The 17,106-nt window shown below is 34.0% G+C and overlaps 1 protein-coding gene across 14 annotated transcripts in view; it reads left to right on the forward strand.

Annotated features, from left to right (window-relative positions):
* Positions 1–17,106, forward strand: part of LOC111057893 (protein grainyhead) — a 222,536-nt gene that overhangs the window by 193,630 nt on the left and 11,800 nt on the right. For all 14 annotated transcript variants that reach the window (XM_039420401.1, XM_039420409.1, XM_039420403.1 and 11 more), the window contains 3 exons: positions 1,930–2,024; positions 4,126–4,182; positions 7,876–7,974. In XM_039420401.1, the coding sequence (XP_039276335.1) occupies positions 1,930–2,024; positions 4,126–4,182; positions 7,876–7,974 (251 nt within the window). The remainder of the gene's footprint in view (positions 1–1,929; positions 2,025–4,125; positions 4,183–7,875; positions 7,975–17,106) is intronic.

The raw sequence follows: 17,106 nt of genomic DNA on the forward strand, positions 1-17,106 counted from the left end.
CTGTGGAATAGGAAAGGTGGCAAAAAGTTAGGAAGAAGATACTGTTATCAAACCTGACTTCTACTTTACCGTTCCATTCACAAAGCAGCGTCTGTTATGGTAGCAAACAAAAAGGATGAAGAAAAAGAAAATGTTAATTCGAACAAGATATTCTGGTTTCCAGTTCGCAGTTAGAATCCAGTTCTCGTAACGCACCTCATTCATAAAAGCTAGCAACAACTCACGGCCCTACAACTCCCTCAACTTTATTATAGTCTGATGATGAGGGGTTTCCTTTTCCTTTTTCTTGCTCACATCCTTCTCATTACACTGAATCTCTTTCCTCCTCCCCCCCACCATATCTATGAAAATAATAATGATCATACCCAGAATTTATTCACCTTGCACCCTCCAATGTTGCCCTCTTACGATTTCACAAAGCGCCATAAATCACTCAAGCATCAGTAAATCACCGTCGTGAATAAGAAATCGAGCGCCTCTAATCACTTTAATTCTGAACATAAATCAAACGTCTCCAATTGCTGGTTGTTGCAACGATCTTCCGTAAATTGTTCCACTTGTAGGTGTTTTTTGTTGGTGTAATTGTACTTCGAACTGTGTTTAGACCTTTTTGTTTCGAAACTTTTGTACTCTCCTTATCATCATAATTTTAAACATACTATCCACACAAAACTTTATAATGGAGAAAAATTGGATGGAAATCCATTATTAAATGAATAATCATGAATTTGATGTGGAGTATATTTTATATAATCTTATGAAAATTGAAAAACGTTTTTAGATGTAGAGATATCTTGATAATTCATATCTTGTATTTTTGCATGCTTTCAAATTTTTGGGAATCACACAAAATGGTAAGAGTTGATTATATTGAAATGAAATATTCAAAGATATTATATAAAAAATGTTTTCTATTTGTTCAATTAGTTCAATCAATTAGTCTTATGTCTTTTGCTTTCATCTTTATGACTTCTCTTGAATCATCTTTGAAAGTATTAATCATTGACTGATATTTAAATTCCAAGAAAGCATATTTAATTTCTAGAAAATTATCAGAAACATACTGACAGATATTCGCTAGGAAAATTGTACTAACTACAATGCTTTCGATTCTGAGATTGTAATTGAAAAAAATGTATTCCTTAGAGAGATGTTTGTTGCAATAAGAATGATTTATATTAAAATAGCATTGAAAATAATTATGTTAAGTTGATCCGTGAATAATCAGCATGAGAAATTTGATTCTTGACCTTTGAAAAACCATTGACTGATATTTAACATGCATGAGAAGCCACTTCGGAGCTTGCAACAGTGTAATGTTATTGTTTCAATATCAGAAAAATTTTGTTGTGAAGATAATTGATTGATTTACTATCACTTCACAAAATGAATTCTCGATTCGCTGAAGTATGGAAACGTGTAGTCTCCAACACGACTTTTCGCATTATCAATTTATTTTAAACTTCAATGCGAAATTTGTAATATAATCAATAAAAATTTCAATTAGTTACGATACGCGAGTTCATTTGATGTTGGAGCTTGCATCAATAAATGAGCCCTGGCTGAGAGTGATAAGCGTGCATAATTCAATGTGACTAAAATGGAAACTTGTTGGTTGAAAAGTTGATTTGGTCATCAGCGGCTGGCTACTTGCTATTCGAATCAATAATTAATTATTATTCAGCACGATAACATTAAGTTTTCAATTACCCTCATTTATCACCTACGTTTTCATGTTTGTTTTCACCTGTTTGATTGATCACTGGAACTGATGGATGAAGCACGAACTTGATTCCCTCAGTTTTTCAAATCCAATTTCTGGAAATATTCATTCAACTTTACAGACATAACTCATTTCATCGAAAATAATTACTAATAGTTAGTAGTATTGAAGAGTAAAAAATGTATTTCCAACTTTTCTGTTCACAGATACCAAAAACAGTGTGGGACTCGTTGGCGTAATAGAAGAGATCTCTCATAATGCCATTGCTGTCTATTGGAATCCAATGGAGAGTCCTGCCAAGGTAATTATAAATATAACTTGAACTCACTACAAACATCTTGAAATTTTCATAGTATCAGGGTTCGTCAAGAATCGCTAACATCGATAGATTATAACCTTCTCAATTTCAAATAATAAAAGTAGTTTGACCACGGCTATTCGATATCTTATAAATTGCTTGTATGGTTTAATACAGCTCATTGTCCTCTGACAACAGTAAAAACTGTTCAAATAATGATTTTTTCAATTCACCCCTCTATTCGGTTATTGGGCGTGGAGAGGTGGCTGGGAGGCCTCGGTAATTAGTTACTGGCCACTCAAGTTGACGACTAACATTAATTAATATCGGACTGGCCGGCATTTATTAGTTGTAATGCAGTGATGGGGTGTGGGGCGGGGCTTTGCCCACGCGTAAATTTACTTTAGAGAAATAAATATTGCGATCAATCTTCTTGATCAGAGTCACTTCCGACAATGACAGGGAAAGATTACTCTTGAGTAATCAGTGTGCTTGCATATGACTAATTACTTTTCATGTTTTTTTTTCACGAAAACATACTCTACTTGATTGAATGATCCGACATTATAGGTACCTTGTCTTTCAAGAATGCAATAACTGTAAGCGAGCCTCTTAACCTTTCGTATTCTTCTAATGATCATTTCCTTCCCCACTAACTCAATCTATTCCTCTCTCTTTATCTTTTGCCTCCTCCATCATGAGCTGATCGATATGTATTTCCACAAACCATATTATTATTACCCTTAGATACCCCCATTAGTATCTCTCATTCGCCATCTCTTCAACTTACTCCTCTCAATTCTCTCATTTCCATTCTCCACTGCCTTATCGATTTACCTATCCATCCATACCCCATTTCAATATTTTGTTCAATTCTCCTCTATGCCCCTTCAATTTATTTCTTATTTATTCTAATTTTTTATCTCTGTTGACTGCTTCGTCCTTGCTCGTATTTGTCTGACCTTTAATCTGGTACTTACCAACTCCAATTCTCAACTTCCTCTTTTTTCGTCAATGATAAATTACAACTCCACCTTCGGCTTAAACAATCAATCTTTCTTTGCCACTCCCCATATCACAACATCACTCCTTTCTTAATAATTATTACCTTCCTTGTTAAGGTTCAGAGTGATCATTTAATACTTTCATTATTATTCTACTTGCTCACACCGTAATTTTTTCATTTTTTCACTGTCTAGACGTCCAGTAAACAGTATTCAGTATGTAATCCACAATAATCAAATGATACAACCAATATTGACAATAAATTTTTCTGGAATCATATCTGTAAGCAGCAACTGCTTGTTGGTTCGAGAGCTTGGGAGTTATTTTAAAATGTAGTTCACATTAGGAACGATTGTGAAATCCATTAGAAAACGTATTCTCTTGACATGACATTTTTGTTAGCCTCGAACAATTCTGAGTGAAATTGAGCTTGTCACCTGGAATATAACCCATGTTCAACACTTTTTCAGAACAGTTATAACTAGAGCATGCGTTTCAAGTTAATTTACTGTCGTCGTGAGAAAATGTGAAATGACTATTTTGTATTGGCTCACATAATTGTCACACTCACAAAAATAGAAGGACAGTGATGTCGGTGCACGAAACAAAATGATGTCGTCAAGGTGATGCCCCAATTAGATTCTGAGCAATATCTGAAGGAATGTGGTACACATAAACTCTTGTTCCTGAAAGAAAACTAGATTTTTTTATTTAGGAAAGATTTATCAACCTGTAAAATTTCTATGGAGCTAAAGGAAATTGCCAATTAGAGAATATAAACAAAAAATTGAAGCTTTCCCAATTAGTGTAGATCGGTGGTCGTAAGTCTTCTAATTCAACGGATACTACTTGTGTAATCTTTATCCACATAACACTACAATCGGCTATTTCTTTCGTGGATTTTTGTTCGTGTTTTCCTCCTATCACGTTAACACATAAATCGGAAGTATAAAAAAGTTATGAATTATTTATCTATCCACTTTTGAGTGAAATTCATTGATTATAGAAAGGATAACGGGTGCGAATATTTTATGGAACTAGGACTAATTAGAAATCGTTCTTGTCAGTTTGATTAATTTCGAATCCTGTTTTTTTTCAGATTAATATAGCAGTGCAATGTTTAAGTACGGACTTCAGCAGTCAAAAAGGTGTTAAGGTGAGTAATCTCAAGAATTTTCTAAAAAAAATTGTCATTTGATTCATTCTGGTTTGTTCTCTTGAAGATTGAAAAACTATTGCAAGTCGTTTTTCATCACCATGAAAGGAACTTTTGTTAATAATTAGGTAGAAATAGAATAGCAATAAGGAATTTACATTTGAACATACATTTACAATTGAAATACAAGTAATCTAAAGAAATTTTAGCGGAATACGTTGAAAAGATCCAAATGAAGTCTTTCCATCAATTTTCAACACTTCAACGATACATTTTATACATTCATAATAATCATTAATTGTAACTTAATTCGAGCATAGGATGAGGATATGAGTGTAACATTTTTTGAATAGTTGCATGTTAAATAATTGTATCATTCCTGCCTACTTTCATACTGAGGATGACACCAAAAGATAGAATGGAAACATAATCTATAGTAATTTTTGCAGATGAAGTATGTCGACCAAATAGTTCAAATATTTCCTTTTGAATATTCATGCTATTTCATCCCGTATCTATAATAAACTTGTGTTATCTATTACTCGGCATACACACCCAGTCATTACATGAAAAAGCGTTAATTTAATTGATTAATCTAGCCCACTTTTTCTTGTAAGTTATTCATAAAAGCGGCGGGACAGCAACGTCTCTGTAAATGCAAATCACGTCGAAGATTTAGTCCATAAAAAGCGGAGATAGGTGGACGAAAACGTCAACAATATCGCCAAGATAATTCCACCAGCCTCGCTAATGAAGCGAAACACTCAGTTTACGCGCTATTCTGGTGAAAGGCCGCCTGATAACAATCTTTTCGAGCTTAGTGCTTTTTTGTCCACTTTTTCTGTTTCTTTCTATCTTGTCTAAACGGTACTGGCTTTCTCCTTTGGCCTGTCCAAATCACTTTTCGGTTTTTTCACCATCCTTTTTCTCCTGGGTGAAGAATCTCCATACATTATCATCGTAGATGCCGGCTCCTTTCCAATCAAGAATTCGTCGTCAAAGATATGTATAAAAAACAGATTGGCAGTTCATGACGTAGGCGGGATTATATTTATAGTCATGCCATGTCAACAAAAACAGTATATCTGTATTTTGAAGAGAACTGTAGATGCACGAGCTATCTCACCTAACGGTCTCAATGTATTTAATCATTTGTGTGTATGTGTTATATGTGTTTACTCGGGGCATTCCTATATTTTATTGCTGCATTAACCCACGTTGACCATAGCCTCCATAGCGTGTTCTCTCATCGGAGTGGGAGACATAACATGAAATCATGTGCGTTCATCTAAGAAAGCAACACCACTACTGCTCGAAGAGCTTGGGAACAATTCCCCTATTTATACAACTTGCTAATTACATGCAGTGCTTGCTACAAGAGGAATTAAGATGTAAAGTCAACATTCCTGCTGAGGGTGTAGGTGTAGTGCATTAGTATCGTGGCTGTTGTTGGTGTCTGCCGTTCTATCACGACAACCGAATGGTATAAAAGTGTAGAGGAAACCGAACGAAAACGTTGGCTGAATTGAATAAATTGCTTTTTGTTGTACTTTCAACACTATATTACCAACGTTATCTCCTCTGAAGAAACCATTCAACTTTGAATTGACGCTTGAAAATTGAAAATAATATTGTTGTTGGATGTGTATTGACGTTGCGTAAAGGTAAAAATTCATTAAAGGATTTCAAACCTTACATAAACCATTGAATGTTGTAGATAGGTTAATCGGAATATAGACGTACAATATATGGAGGAAGAATAGTGAACTGTGTCTTCCATTGGCCATAACTATAAGTAAAAAGGTACTGATAGATTATCAAAATCATGCTCATACTCTGAAAAAAATGGTATATGTTCAATTCCTATTTTTCATAAGCTTTACTTCGCCCTTTTACTTCAACTCGAATATAAACCTTGTCCAAATTGATAACGCAGCAACAGTCTTAATTTCCAAGTATTGTTTTTGGTTGAAAAGAAAGTTTGGAATTGAACTGTATGACATCAAAAAATACATAAATGATAAATCTGGACAGCATAATTGAGATTGAAAAAAATACAAATATCAAATGAGTTGTATGCCTTGAGTAGAAGAAAATAAGAAATAGACGATGGATGTTTTTTGTTGCTGCATTGAGCCTGAGGGCACTGGGGAGAGTTCATGCATATTTCAATTGAGGCGGCCGATTCAAAGAATTCATAAGTTCATACACAGTTGTTGGGCAGGTCAGTGCAACTTGTAACAGATGGACTCTATGAATATTTAATCGGCGTTGTTTAGTTGGTGTGGAGGGAATTTCAATAAAGGTGAGGGCGTCTTTCCACCTGGCCTGCTACTCTTCTGACACCCTTGGAGACGTTTCAATGAGTTGTGCGAGAAGAAGAAGAAAACGATCAAGTTCTAGGTTGTAGTAGATGAAGAAAAAACAGACCACTAGTAAGTTATGCCTCGCGGATGTAAATCTTTCTAGTTCTTTAGAAAACGCTTCTCTTATCCTAAGCAGTCACATCAAGCTGCAGGGGATTTATTTACATAGGAGTGGGTGGTGGACTAGTGGACTGACCAGATGAACAGCCGGATTATGAATTATTTCCAGTCTCATTCCTTATGACATTCATCGTCTGTCGTCTCTTGTTAACGCTTTCTTTCGTTTCTCTCTAGAATAGAGAAGAGAAATAGCATCCACAATATATAATATTCTTTGTATGTTGTGAGCACATCTGTTCATATCCGAAAACTACACAGCGCAAGCACATATATGAAATACGACACCGTTCGATGAAGGTTTCTGAATTTTAATCTCGATAAGGAATAATATTTCGTCTCATCTTATTCATGAAATCGCTCGGCGTTAATAATATAGACGGACACGTTTTATCGTACAACGTCATCTACGTGATTTTCATCTAGGATTAAACCCGAAAAAAAACAAATCGCCGAGTTAGCTCGTTAAATGAAGACTGAGATGGAAAGGGAAATTTGATGGATTTTTATTGTAGATGTGATACATCTCATACTTTATTTAAAGTGGTGTCATCCTGAGGCTGATAGTTTTATTACCGTAGAAGGCGTCAGCTAATCTAAGGCTGATTTTAAGTTGAAAGCTGTCATTTTCTACAGCTTATAGCACATATACGAAGATTAGCAATTATTTCGAATGGTTGGTTATGAGCAGGATTCCTTCATTAATCTCTGACTTTGATACTTATTATAAATATCCTAAAAGATGAAACCATCAAGTATGATAGATGAAACAGTATTATATAATTTGTCTTCTCATTGTAAATACTTGTTCAATATTACACATTACTTGTAGGGAGGCATTATGAATTTGATATTCAAACTAGAAATAATTACTTATCAAATATTGTAAGTATCATCACAATGTTAAATTTTGCTCAAAGCATTTTATTTATTTACCGTAATTCAACTTTTGCTCAAAGCATTTTATTTATTTACATGGGAAACCATAGTTCTGTTGGCTAGGTATCTTCCTCTCTCTTTTTTTTCTCTCTTCTTCAACACACCCAACCACAAAGCCCATGGTTTTTTATATTTGTAGCATTTTATTGTATTTTATTTGTTTTGTAATTCTTTGTCATTTCGTTTTGTCTTGTTTTGTGTGTTTTAATAAATTGATTGTTTGATTGATTTTACCGTAATTCAACTTTTGCTCTCTCTGTCTGTTTGCCAGGGATTACCACTCCACGTACAAATAGACACCTACGAAGACCACAGAGACGGACCAGTCTTCCATAGAGGCTACTGCCAAATTAAGGTTTTCTGCGATAAGGTAAGAAGCCATTTCGCCTGTTGCTACTTTTAAAAGCATGCTGGATAACACAGAATTATTTGAAAAACAGATTTGAGAGTTTCTCATTGGCGATCAATGAAGCTTTAAATTAAAAACGATGCGCCCTATGAATACGTTCACCATTTTTTAAATGTGTTTTCTTGCTCCACTGATTCTCACGATGTGTTTTGTTAATTCCATGTTTTGATTTGCACTTCTTTCACCACCTGTGGAACGTGCTTCAGTAGAAAACAGGATTGCTACAAACTGATTCTCGATTTTTATGCAACTTACAGGAGTTGAAATTTACTAAGAAAGTTATTTTTTTGTTTCTACACCACTCACTATCTTTCGTAATTGCGATATTTTCCGGAAGTTAATCCTTCATCTTAATTTTTCTATCATAAAATACTCAAATAAAATACTTCTGGTGGTTCTGGCTGTTATAAGTTACTAATTGAAGAATTAGATATATGGAATGAAACTAGGCCTACTTTAGTTCTACTAGAGGCTTGTTCTCATACTTTTGAAATTTGTAATTTTTCACGAATATGTACCTCTCTTATTTAGTGGCTCTTAACATTTAATGATGTTAACTCACATCAAATTACAGATAATTATTGTTTGTGAAGTGAACAAGAAAATTAAGAACTTGATTGAACGAGCAGGTTTCAGACGGAATTATGTAAGCTATTGAAGTTCATAATTGATAATTTCTGTGATCATTAATTACAGAAATGATTTAAATGATCAATTACAGAAATTTAAATATGAAACTCTTAAACACTGTTTATATCTAATAAAAATACCTATATCTAAAATAAAAATGTCTATATCTATAAAAATGTCTATATCTAATCACTTACTCTCACCTTTTTCAAATATCTAATTGGAGCTTTTGTGCGGTGAATTGGGCCACATGTTTAACAGAACACGTTTTTCCCCAGGAAACAAATCTTCTCTAAAGAGTGTGTTCACTCACATCTTTTTAAAATTGTGACAAGATAATATGATCTCTCCTTAAAATAAAAATATTCTTTTTCGTTGAATTATCATCGTATCAAGTATCACTAAACCTTTACATTTCATACTTTTGAACTCAGCTATAACTATGTGTTTGTAACGGAATTTCTTTTACTGAAAATGTGATTCAGTCACAAAATGATGGTATGCTGATTTGAAGCCAATGTGATAGCTAGGGCGATGCTTGCTGGATGTAACCTGGCACTTACCATACAAGTGATAGAACAGTAGTGTCTATATAAATAATGCTCTTCTCTAAACATTGACAAAAAGGTCAAAGGCACAATAAAACTACTTCCTTATTCATCAAGTCAGTCGCTGAAAACTTGGAAGAAGCATTCTGACATTCTTTAGGAGTTGTAATAAGTTTTGTCTTGATGCGGGATATAAAATAAAAATATTCAGACGTAGGCTACCTTTAATATATGGTCGGCACATGGTTTGAATTTGAAAGTGGTCAACAGATGGCTTGGCTAGCGTCATAAATCAAGTTCTGTTGTCGAATATCTATTTGTTTTCCATAGTTGTCCATCAATGTCTTCTAGTATTTTAAATGTAGAAGTCTTTTTTCTACTTTTAATCAACCACAATCCACTTCCATCAATTCATTCATCTAAAAAAAAAATATTTACTAGACATATTACATCAAATAATAAGATATTTTGTTTGAACTCCAAATTCATATTTATGCTGTGATGAAGTTCCAGCATTAGTTCATATCAGTGTCATCAATCTCTTGTGTTGAGGAAAAGTGTCGAATTCTTTTTGAATTTCGTATAATGTATTTAAACTTTGCTGAAGCTTGTATTGCTTTTTGATAAAAGAATCACATATATAACAATAAATTTAGATTTGGTAAGCTAATGCTTCGATACAAAATACATCATAACCTTCAAAAACGTTGTATTTTTAGTAATTTTTTGTTGTACATAGCCTACCTGGTGTCGATCCTGAAAATAATACTATCTATAGGACCTTATTCTTTTTTGGTTTTAGTTCGTGTGTCCACTTTCGAGGTTTTTATTCCACTATTCCTTTATTCATGTGATATCGCATATTTCCAATATTATTCTGATCACTGCAACATATTTCTAGCTCTTGAATCGTTTGACATTTGAATTAGGACACTTATGATAATAAATTAATTTATTCCAGTAATCTGGGATAGGAAATGATTCGAACCAAACTTCATTTCATTTACTTCACTTCATACTTCATTTGGTCCCCAGTTAGTTCTTCCATTCATCACCAGATATCCAATTCATCAATCATTTTCAAAATTGAATCATCTGAATTGACTTTTCAAAATTATTGTCTCACAAACCCTCACAAAGTAGTAATATCATGAAATAGGCCTACTTGTACATCTCCCATTGTGCTGGAGTGAACCGAAGTATTGAAGCTCAGTGCTCCCAATGTATGATTAGAAAAATGACTACATTATTCCTCCTCCGCTGCTACCAATGCAATTAAATCACAGTCGAATCGATTAAAGTAAATGCTGGTTTGCAGGGGCATGGTAGGCAGCCATTGCGGCAGCTTTGCACTATCTCTTCTTAGATTCTCTCTTCCATTCTCTCTCTACCTCTCTCTCTTTCTTTTGCATTTCGATAGTTTATCGCACAATTACCACTTGCATCTGATGGACGATGCATTATTTATACTTTGTATCAGAGATTGCATTAAATAGGAAGGAGGTGGTAGTATGAAGAGAGTACTCTGTAGAGTTCCAAGGCGCATTACTAACTACTAAATGAAACGTCCTTTGCGGCCTGTTCTCAATTAATGATGGTACCGCTATCAATACACGTATTCTGCCATATATTATACTGCATAATTCAAATGCATTGATTAAAATGGGTAACCGCCGTGCAAACTTCTACAAATCATTTGCAATCGTGTAAAGAAAAATGAGAAAGAGCGCACGTCCATTCATCTCGCTTACAAATAGCTCTACAAATTAATGATTTCACGCACTATTGAGCACCATCGGTATACAAATAACAGCTTGTTGGATCATCCTCTGGAACTAGGGAACATATATAAACTACGTATTTCCAATTAATGGTTAGAATACAACATATAATCTGTGACGAAAACACTTTCAATCAGTAGGTACTATACTAGATAATACTAACAATTTTCATTCAATAGAGCAGAAATTGTGTTGAAACTCACAGTTCTATACTAATTGCATTTTGGATAATCTCCCTACAATTTTAGAAAAGATCTTATCATACGATCAAAATAATCTACTCCTCGATATTCTAAACAATTTTCATTTAATGTTGTTATATTGTGTTAAAACTTACAGTTTTATTCTATAATTGAATTTTGGATAATCCTCCTACAATTTTTAAAGAGATCTGATAATACAATCAAATTAATATACTCCTCAATACAGAATACTCTATCAAACAGCAAATCGATTTCTGTGGAATCGGATTTTTACTGTTATCCAGATTCATCTTTGTCATCCAATTCTAGATTTTTTTTAATGTTACTTTTATGTCCATACTTATATTCTTAATCATATATTGTGTGTTGAATTGTTTTGGAAAGTCAACGATCCTTGGAAAAGAATGTTGCAGAATGAAAATTATGAAAAATAAAGATAAGATCTATTGGCTTAGCAGAAGTTCGAGTCAAGAAAAAATAGGCGATCACTACCTTAAGCTGGGTTTTCGTTTGTGCGTGAATGCCGTCGTCGACCATGACAGGGTGAGGATCTCAGATTGGGTAGATTTCAATTTGTCTAAATATCCTCAAAGATAATGTTTTAATGGGGAGGTTGAGTTTATACTTTTAAATGGCAATATGTTGATATTATTACAAATGTTTGATTCCTTGAATAATAAACACAAATAATGAAAAGTTATTTGATCAGCTGTTTTAGCACACTTGAAGTTTGGACAATATGAATGTCAACAATGCTTGTCGTCGTCGACTGCGGAAATTTACGCACAAACGAAAATTTACCTTTAATTGGATTTAATCCCTGCTCTGGCAATAATTCATTAGCTATTCTGTTTACCGTGTTATTCTCGAATCTGTACGTAGATTGGAAGAAGGAGCGACTAAGAAAAACGCTTTTGTCTACGTTGAGCAAGACAAGAGCGAGAAGAGCATAGAAACAAAATAATCGCAGTTATTAAATGAGTATTAGGCTTAAATGGAATATTAATGGATCCGTCCAATTGGGATGAATGGCGGACATGTTAATGATCAGTTGTTGGACGTTGTTTTAAAAATCTTCCACGTTTAATTATGATGGCAGAGCACAAGAGAGAATGGAAGATGATGGAAAAAGAGGCCACACCCTTTCATCATTAGAATTGCCAGGCGCACTGCTTGGCTGTCCACTCCTCACCAATAATAATCATTACTTCATCATCATCATCATCATCCTTATCATCAGTAGAATGAAAATAATCACCGCATTGCTTTTCAAGACTGCTGTAAAAGTTTTTTAAGAGAACACGTGCAAAGGCTGCATATTTATCACGTTTTGCTTGATTTTGGAAAACTATGAGGAAAATTTGAATGAAGAGACAAAGACTATGAGTAAACTGGTGGCAGATATGAAACCCAATCTTGAAAGATTGTATTAATAATGGATGGAAAATAGATCGAAATAGACTTTTTGCAATATATATATATAAAACATAATTGGAATATATTTTAAAATAAAAACATTAATGGATTGCATAACTGTTGCAAAATAATATCGGGCTATGAATCAATTTCGGAAAGTGACTGTGCAGCTCAAGGTCATGCTGATAGAGTCGTGGCCTTCATACTGAGATCATCTAGAAGTCGAAATCAATTAGTATTATCTAGTTCATGGCGCTTCTGAGTGGAAAATGAATGGAATCAATATTAAAATCATTAGAATATCGATAAGATGAATATATACATTCAAATTTTTTCTATGTGTGAGAATAAGAAAATAATTCCTTTATGGTATGCAAAGACTTATCTGAAAGTAATTACTTGTGAGAGAGTAATTCCTTTATGGTAGGAAATCAGTGAAGTAATAAGATTTTCCTATAAATTCACCACATTTTTCGAAGTAGAAAAGTAGGTGAATAAGTTATTGGTTATAAATACTGTGTAGATACAACTTCATCAGTTCAGAGTGCTCAAACCACGTTTCTGGAAACTGTTCTGGCGATAAATAAAAAATATTTTGTTATAGACAATAAAAAATTGTTGACAGCATGCGATGACTAAGTTCTGGCTGAATGATAATAATATCCGTGTTTCCCAGATTCGTCCAAAACTGAATTCAGTTTGATATATGGGTCATTAAAATTTTTATATCGTTTTAGCTCAACTTTTATGTGCATACTAGATGTTTTTAAATCTCTCCATAGAGTAGGGGCTAAACATCCATAAATCATGTAACACGGAAAGGTCAGCGAAAAGGTTGCCTTATTCTTTTTTATTGTTATCATCGTTATTAGTATGTACAAAATGTTATCCAAAAAAGGAATAATATTGGCCCACTCAATGCGGCATTGTTTTCGAGTATGTTTGAAGTCAATTGCCTATGGAAATTCTTTTAATATTGGTCCTCACGATTCGATTGAGAAAACGTCTCTTTCATTATTGGTTCTCTTCCTTTTTCCCCCTTCATATTTTCATATTTAGTCATTCTGTTCTATACTATATTTTGCAGACTCTGCCTCTCCTTCTCTCTTTCTTTTCATCCATCACTTCTTCTCGTACATAAAAATCTGATCTCTCCTACCATGAAGATTATGAATGTAAGATTTGAATGAAGAGGCAGAGACGAGTCTCTTTAGAGTATCACATTAGAAGAAGACAGTGAATTGAAGTACGTATCCTCCAAAAATACGAAGAGTGCAGTGTAACGTGATTGCAGAATACCATTCCAAAAAAGAGGACTGATATGGTTGCATGTGCGTACGTGAATCTGTAGAGTGGAGTCCTCTCTGGAGAGGCGCGTTGCCATGAAACAAGATTAAATCTGGCCGAAGAGTTGGGTTCCTCGCCTGCCTATTGTCCTCCTATCTTAACATCTCTCCAGTCTCCTCCTACCACTTTTAAAACAGTATTCTCTGGACACTGAGCATTGCAATACCATATCATATACATACACTTCCCTTTATAATTTCAGTCGGCTCTCCTAAACAACAACTGAATATTGGACATCCCAAGAGAGTGAAGCTTGCTCGTATGAGATAAAGCCAACCGAAACAATGCACGATAAAAAACCGATCACCTCCGAATAATATTGAGAAGTTTATGGACAAAAGTGCTTCCCATGTTATTAGTATTCTCCACATGTGACTCGGATTAACAAGCATATCGTTATCGCTGGGAGAGAAAGTACAGTACCATTTTCAAGAAATCTCTCTGCAACATGGACGTAGAATAAGCGTTAAGAGATTAGAAATATTCCTTTGAGCGTTTCAGCGCAAAATATTCAACCGTCCTTTACAGAATCATAGAACCGGGATTCGAAAGCAATGAAACTGAATTACAAATATAAAAAATTTTTCACACATTTTCTCAACAGTTCGTCTAGAATTGGGTACTGGAATAAGTGGAGAAATACGATTTGAACCTTTCTTTCGAGTTTGCAAGTGTTGAAAACACAATTTCCAGTGTTTAAAATTGTGTTGCAGAAATTGTTTGTTGAAAACAAAAAGTTGTGTTGTTAAAATTGTGTTGAAAACACTATTTCCAGTGCTGTAAGTTGAGACGGAAAATTTCGTACAGATAATCCATCATCATTAATAATCAATACTCCCCGGCTTTTATGGATGTGAGAATGATGCATTATATGGAGTAGAACCGAATATAAGATGAATTACGCAACAATAAAATCGATTTATGATTATGCAAATCTTTGACAATAGTATATGAATGCATACGACTTGTGTAGGAAGTACAGCACAATACATGATGATTTCAAAGAGAAATATTTATAAATCTAAAGTGCTAATAAAATGTTATGTTTACTTATGTGTTCACCATAAGCTGCAGTTTAGGGTTGAGCAACCACACGTGATATATTTAATATGTTCAATTGTTGAATGCTCATGTGTGTTTAGCCAAAGTATGTCACCATATGCTCGTTTTCGTATATTATTGAACAGATCGTTGAGTCTCTCCCGAACTAAGCACTTGAATTGATTCAAAGCGTTCACTCGTTCGAGTGAGTCAATTTATTTTTAATTTAATTTGAAAATAAAGTTAAAAACGATAATAGGTTAGAAAGTAGGCTTGAGAGCTATTACAGCTATCGCTTTCAAGCATCGTTACATTTGCGATTTCTATAAGCAGAGGCCATTATCTGAGATCGACACCGCAATAAACAATCACCAATACCGATCACGTTTTCGTATTGTACAAAATGTACGCGCACAGTTATTATTTTGAATTTGAATTCTAGTATACTGTCATGTGTGACAGAAAGAGAGAGAGAAAAAGAGTGAGAGGTGGTGTTGGAGAGTGAGTGTGAGTTGTTGTTACCTAGTCGTGATTTAATAATATGGCAGAGGCCTTTATCAGACTGTTTTTAAAAGTTCAGCTATGTGATATATTCTATGCTTAAGCTGAGCAATATCGCCTATTACGCTGAGCTTAACCGATATTATTGGAACACATTCTAATATTCAGATAAAAGCATTTATATTTTAAGGCATATTGAATGGCGTGATATATTATCTCTTATTTCAGATTAACTTCAAGCCGATAATGTAGGAATTAACTAATTTCCATTGAATTTTATCTTTTTTGCTTTACATAATACCTATGTTATCGTACTTGAGATTAGTTCGATAATTTGGCCGTATTTTTGAATGTTCTTTCCAACATGTTACAGCATTTTTATGAGCTTCCAGTCTAATTAATAGCAGCAATAGAAGAATAGAATTTTCAATTTATTTTATTGAATAGTTCAATGAGGGAAATTAAATAAGTGCTCTTTCATATATATTGCTCTGAAATGCCAATGTGAGTGTTATCTCATAATAAAAAATCAATATTGTTAGTCCACATAAACTTCATAGTAGTATGTTTTATTGGTATGTTTTATGCAGTTTGGTACGAGTATGAGTATCATTGAAGTTGAGTAGACAAGACCATACTAGAATATTCTGTCTTTCAATTATTGAAGTGAGCGAAATTTTTGAGAGCCTGTTGAGTAACGTTGAAATTGATAAATAACTTTGGAATGAGATCTAGATAAAATAAAATACCCGGTTAGAAGTTCGATCAATAAAGTCTGAGTCATACTTTATCCATATGTTATTTCAAACCGAATACCATGGAAGAAAATTCTAATGCACATACCGGGGAGACAAACATAATTTTCATAACGTAGTACTGTATTTATGCGTTTGTATACTAATAAAATACGTAGAAATTGTATTGTTCTTGAGATTTAAAATGACAAGAGAAGTACTCTACAAGATAGTTGTGATACTTCGTAGTGTGGATATTGTATTGGTATGAGGGGAAAAGGAGATAGTTGTATAAGTTGGTAACACTCTCTCACTGCTCTCTCACGCAGATTCAATTGAAACATTAAACTCATGTTCCTAGATGCATGTGTGTAAACTTGGAACAAGTATGGACGTATTTCTGGCTCTGCTTGCAGAAATGCGCATGACTTTGTCAAGGGGTATCGTTGTTGAAAGATAAAATCTCCTGATGGTGATTCTTCTTGGTTTCTTATTTATTTGCTCCCTTCTCTAGAATCTTTCTCTCTCTTTCACAATGCAAATTTCGCGAGTTGTTATGTTTTTTTCCTCATGGACACTTATCACTCCTTCATCCCTCCTCTTCCTCTCTCTCTTTCGCTAACAACATCACCATGTATCTTTCTTAAATACACTAACTTACTCTATCTCTCAGACAATTCAAGGCTCTTTGAAAAGTCATAACAAAGTTTGTTGACTACTTCTACGTTCAACGTTATCCAACTCCTTATTCTACTACTTTTGATCGTACTGACGAGCAAGTGATTTTCACTTATGCCAGTGGTTTCATTTTCATCTCTTGTGCTTTAGTTATTAGTGTTAATTTATACGTAGTTATACTAGATTACGGTACATCTTATTGCAAACGTTTGTA

This window comes from Nilaparvata lugens, chromosome 2 (assembly GCF_014356525.2).
Source record: "Nilaparvata lugens isolate BPH chromosome 2, ASM1435652v1, whole genome shotgun sequence".
Taxonomy (NCBI): Eukaryota; Metazoa; Arthropoda; class Insecta; order Hemiptera; family Delphacidae; genus Nilaparvata; species Nilaparvata lugens.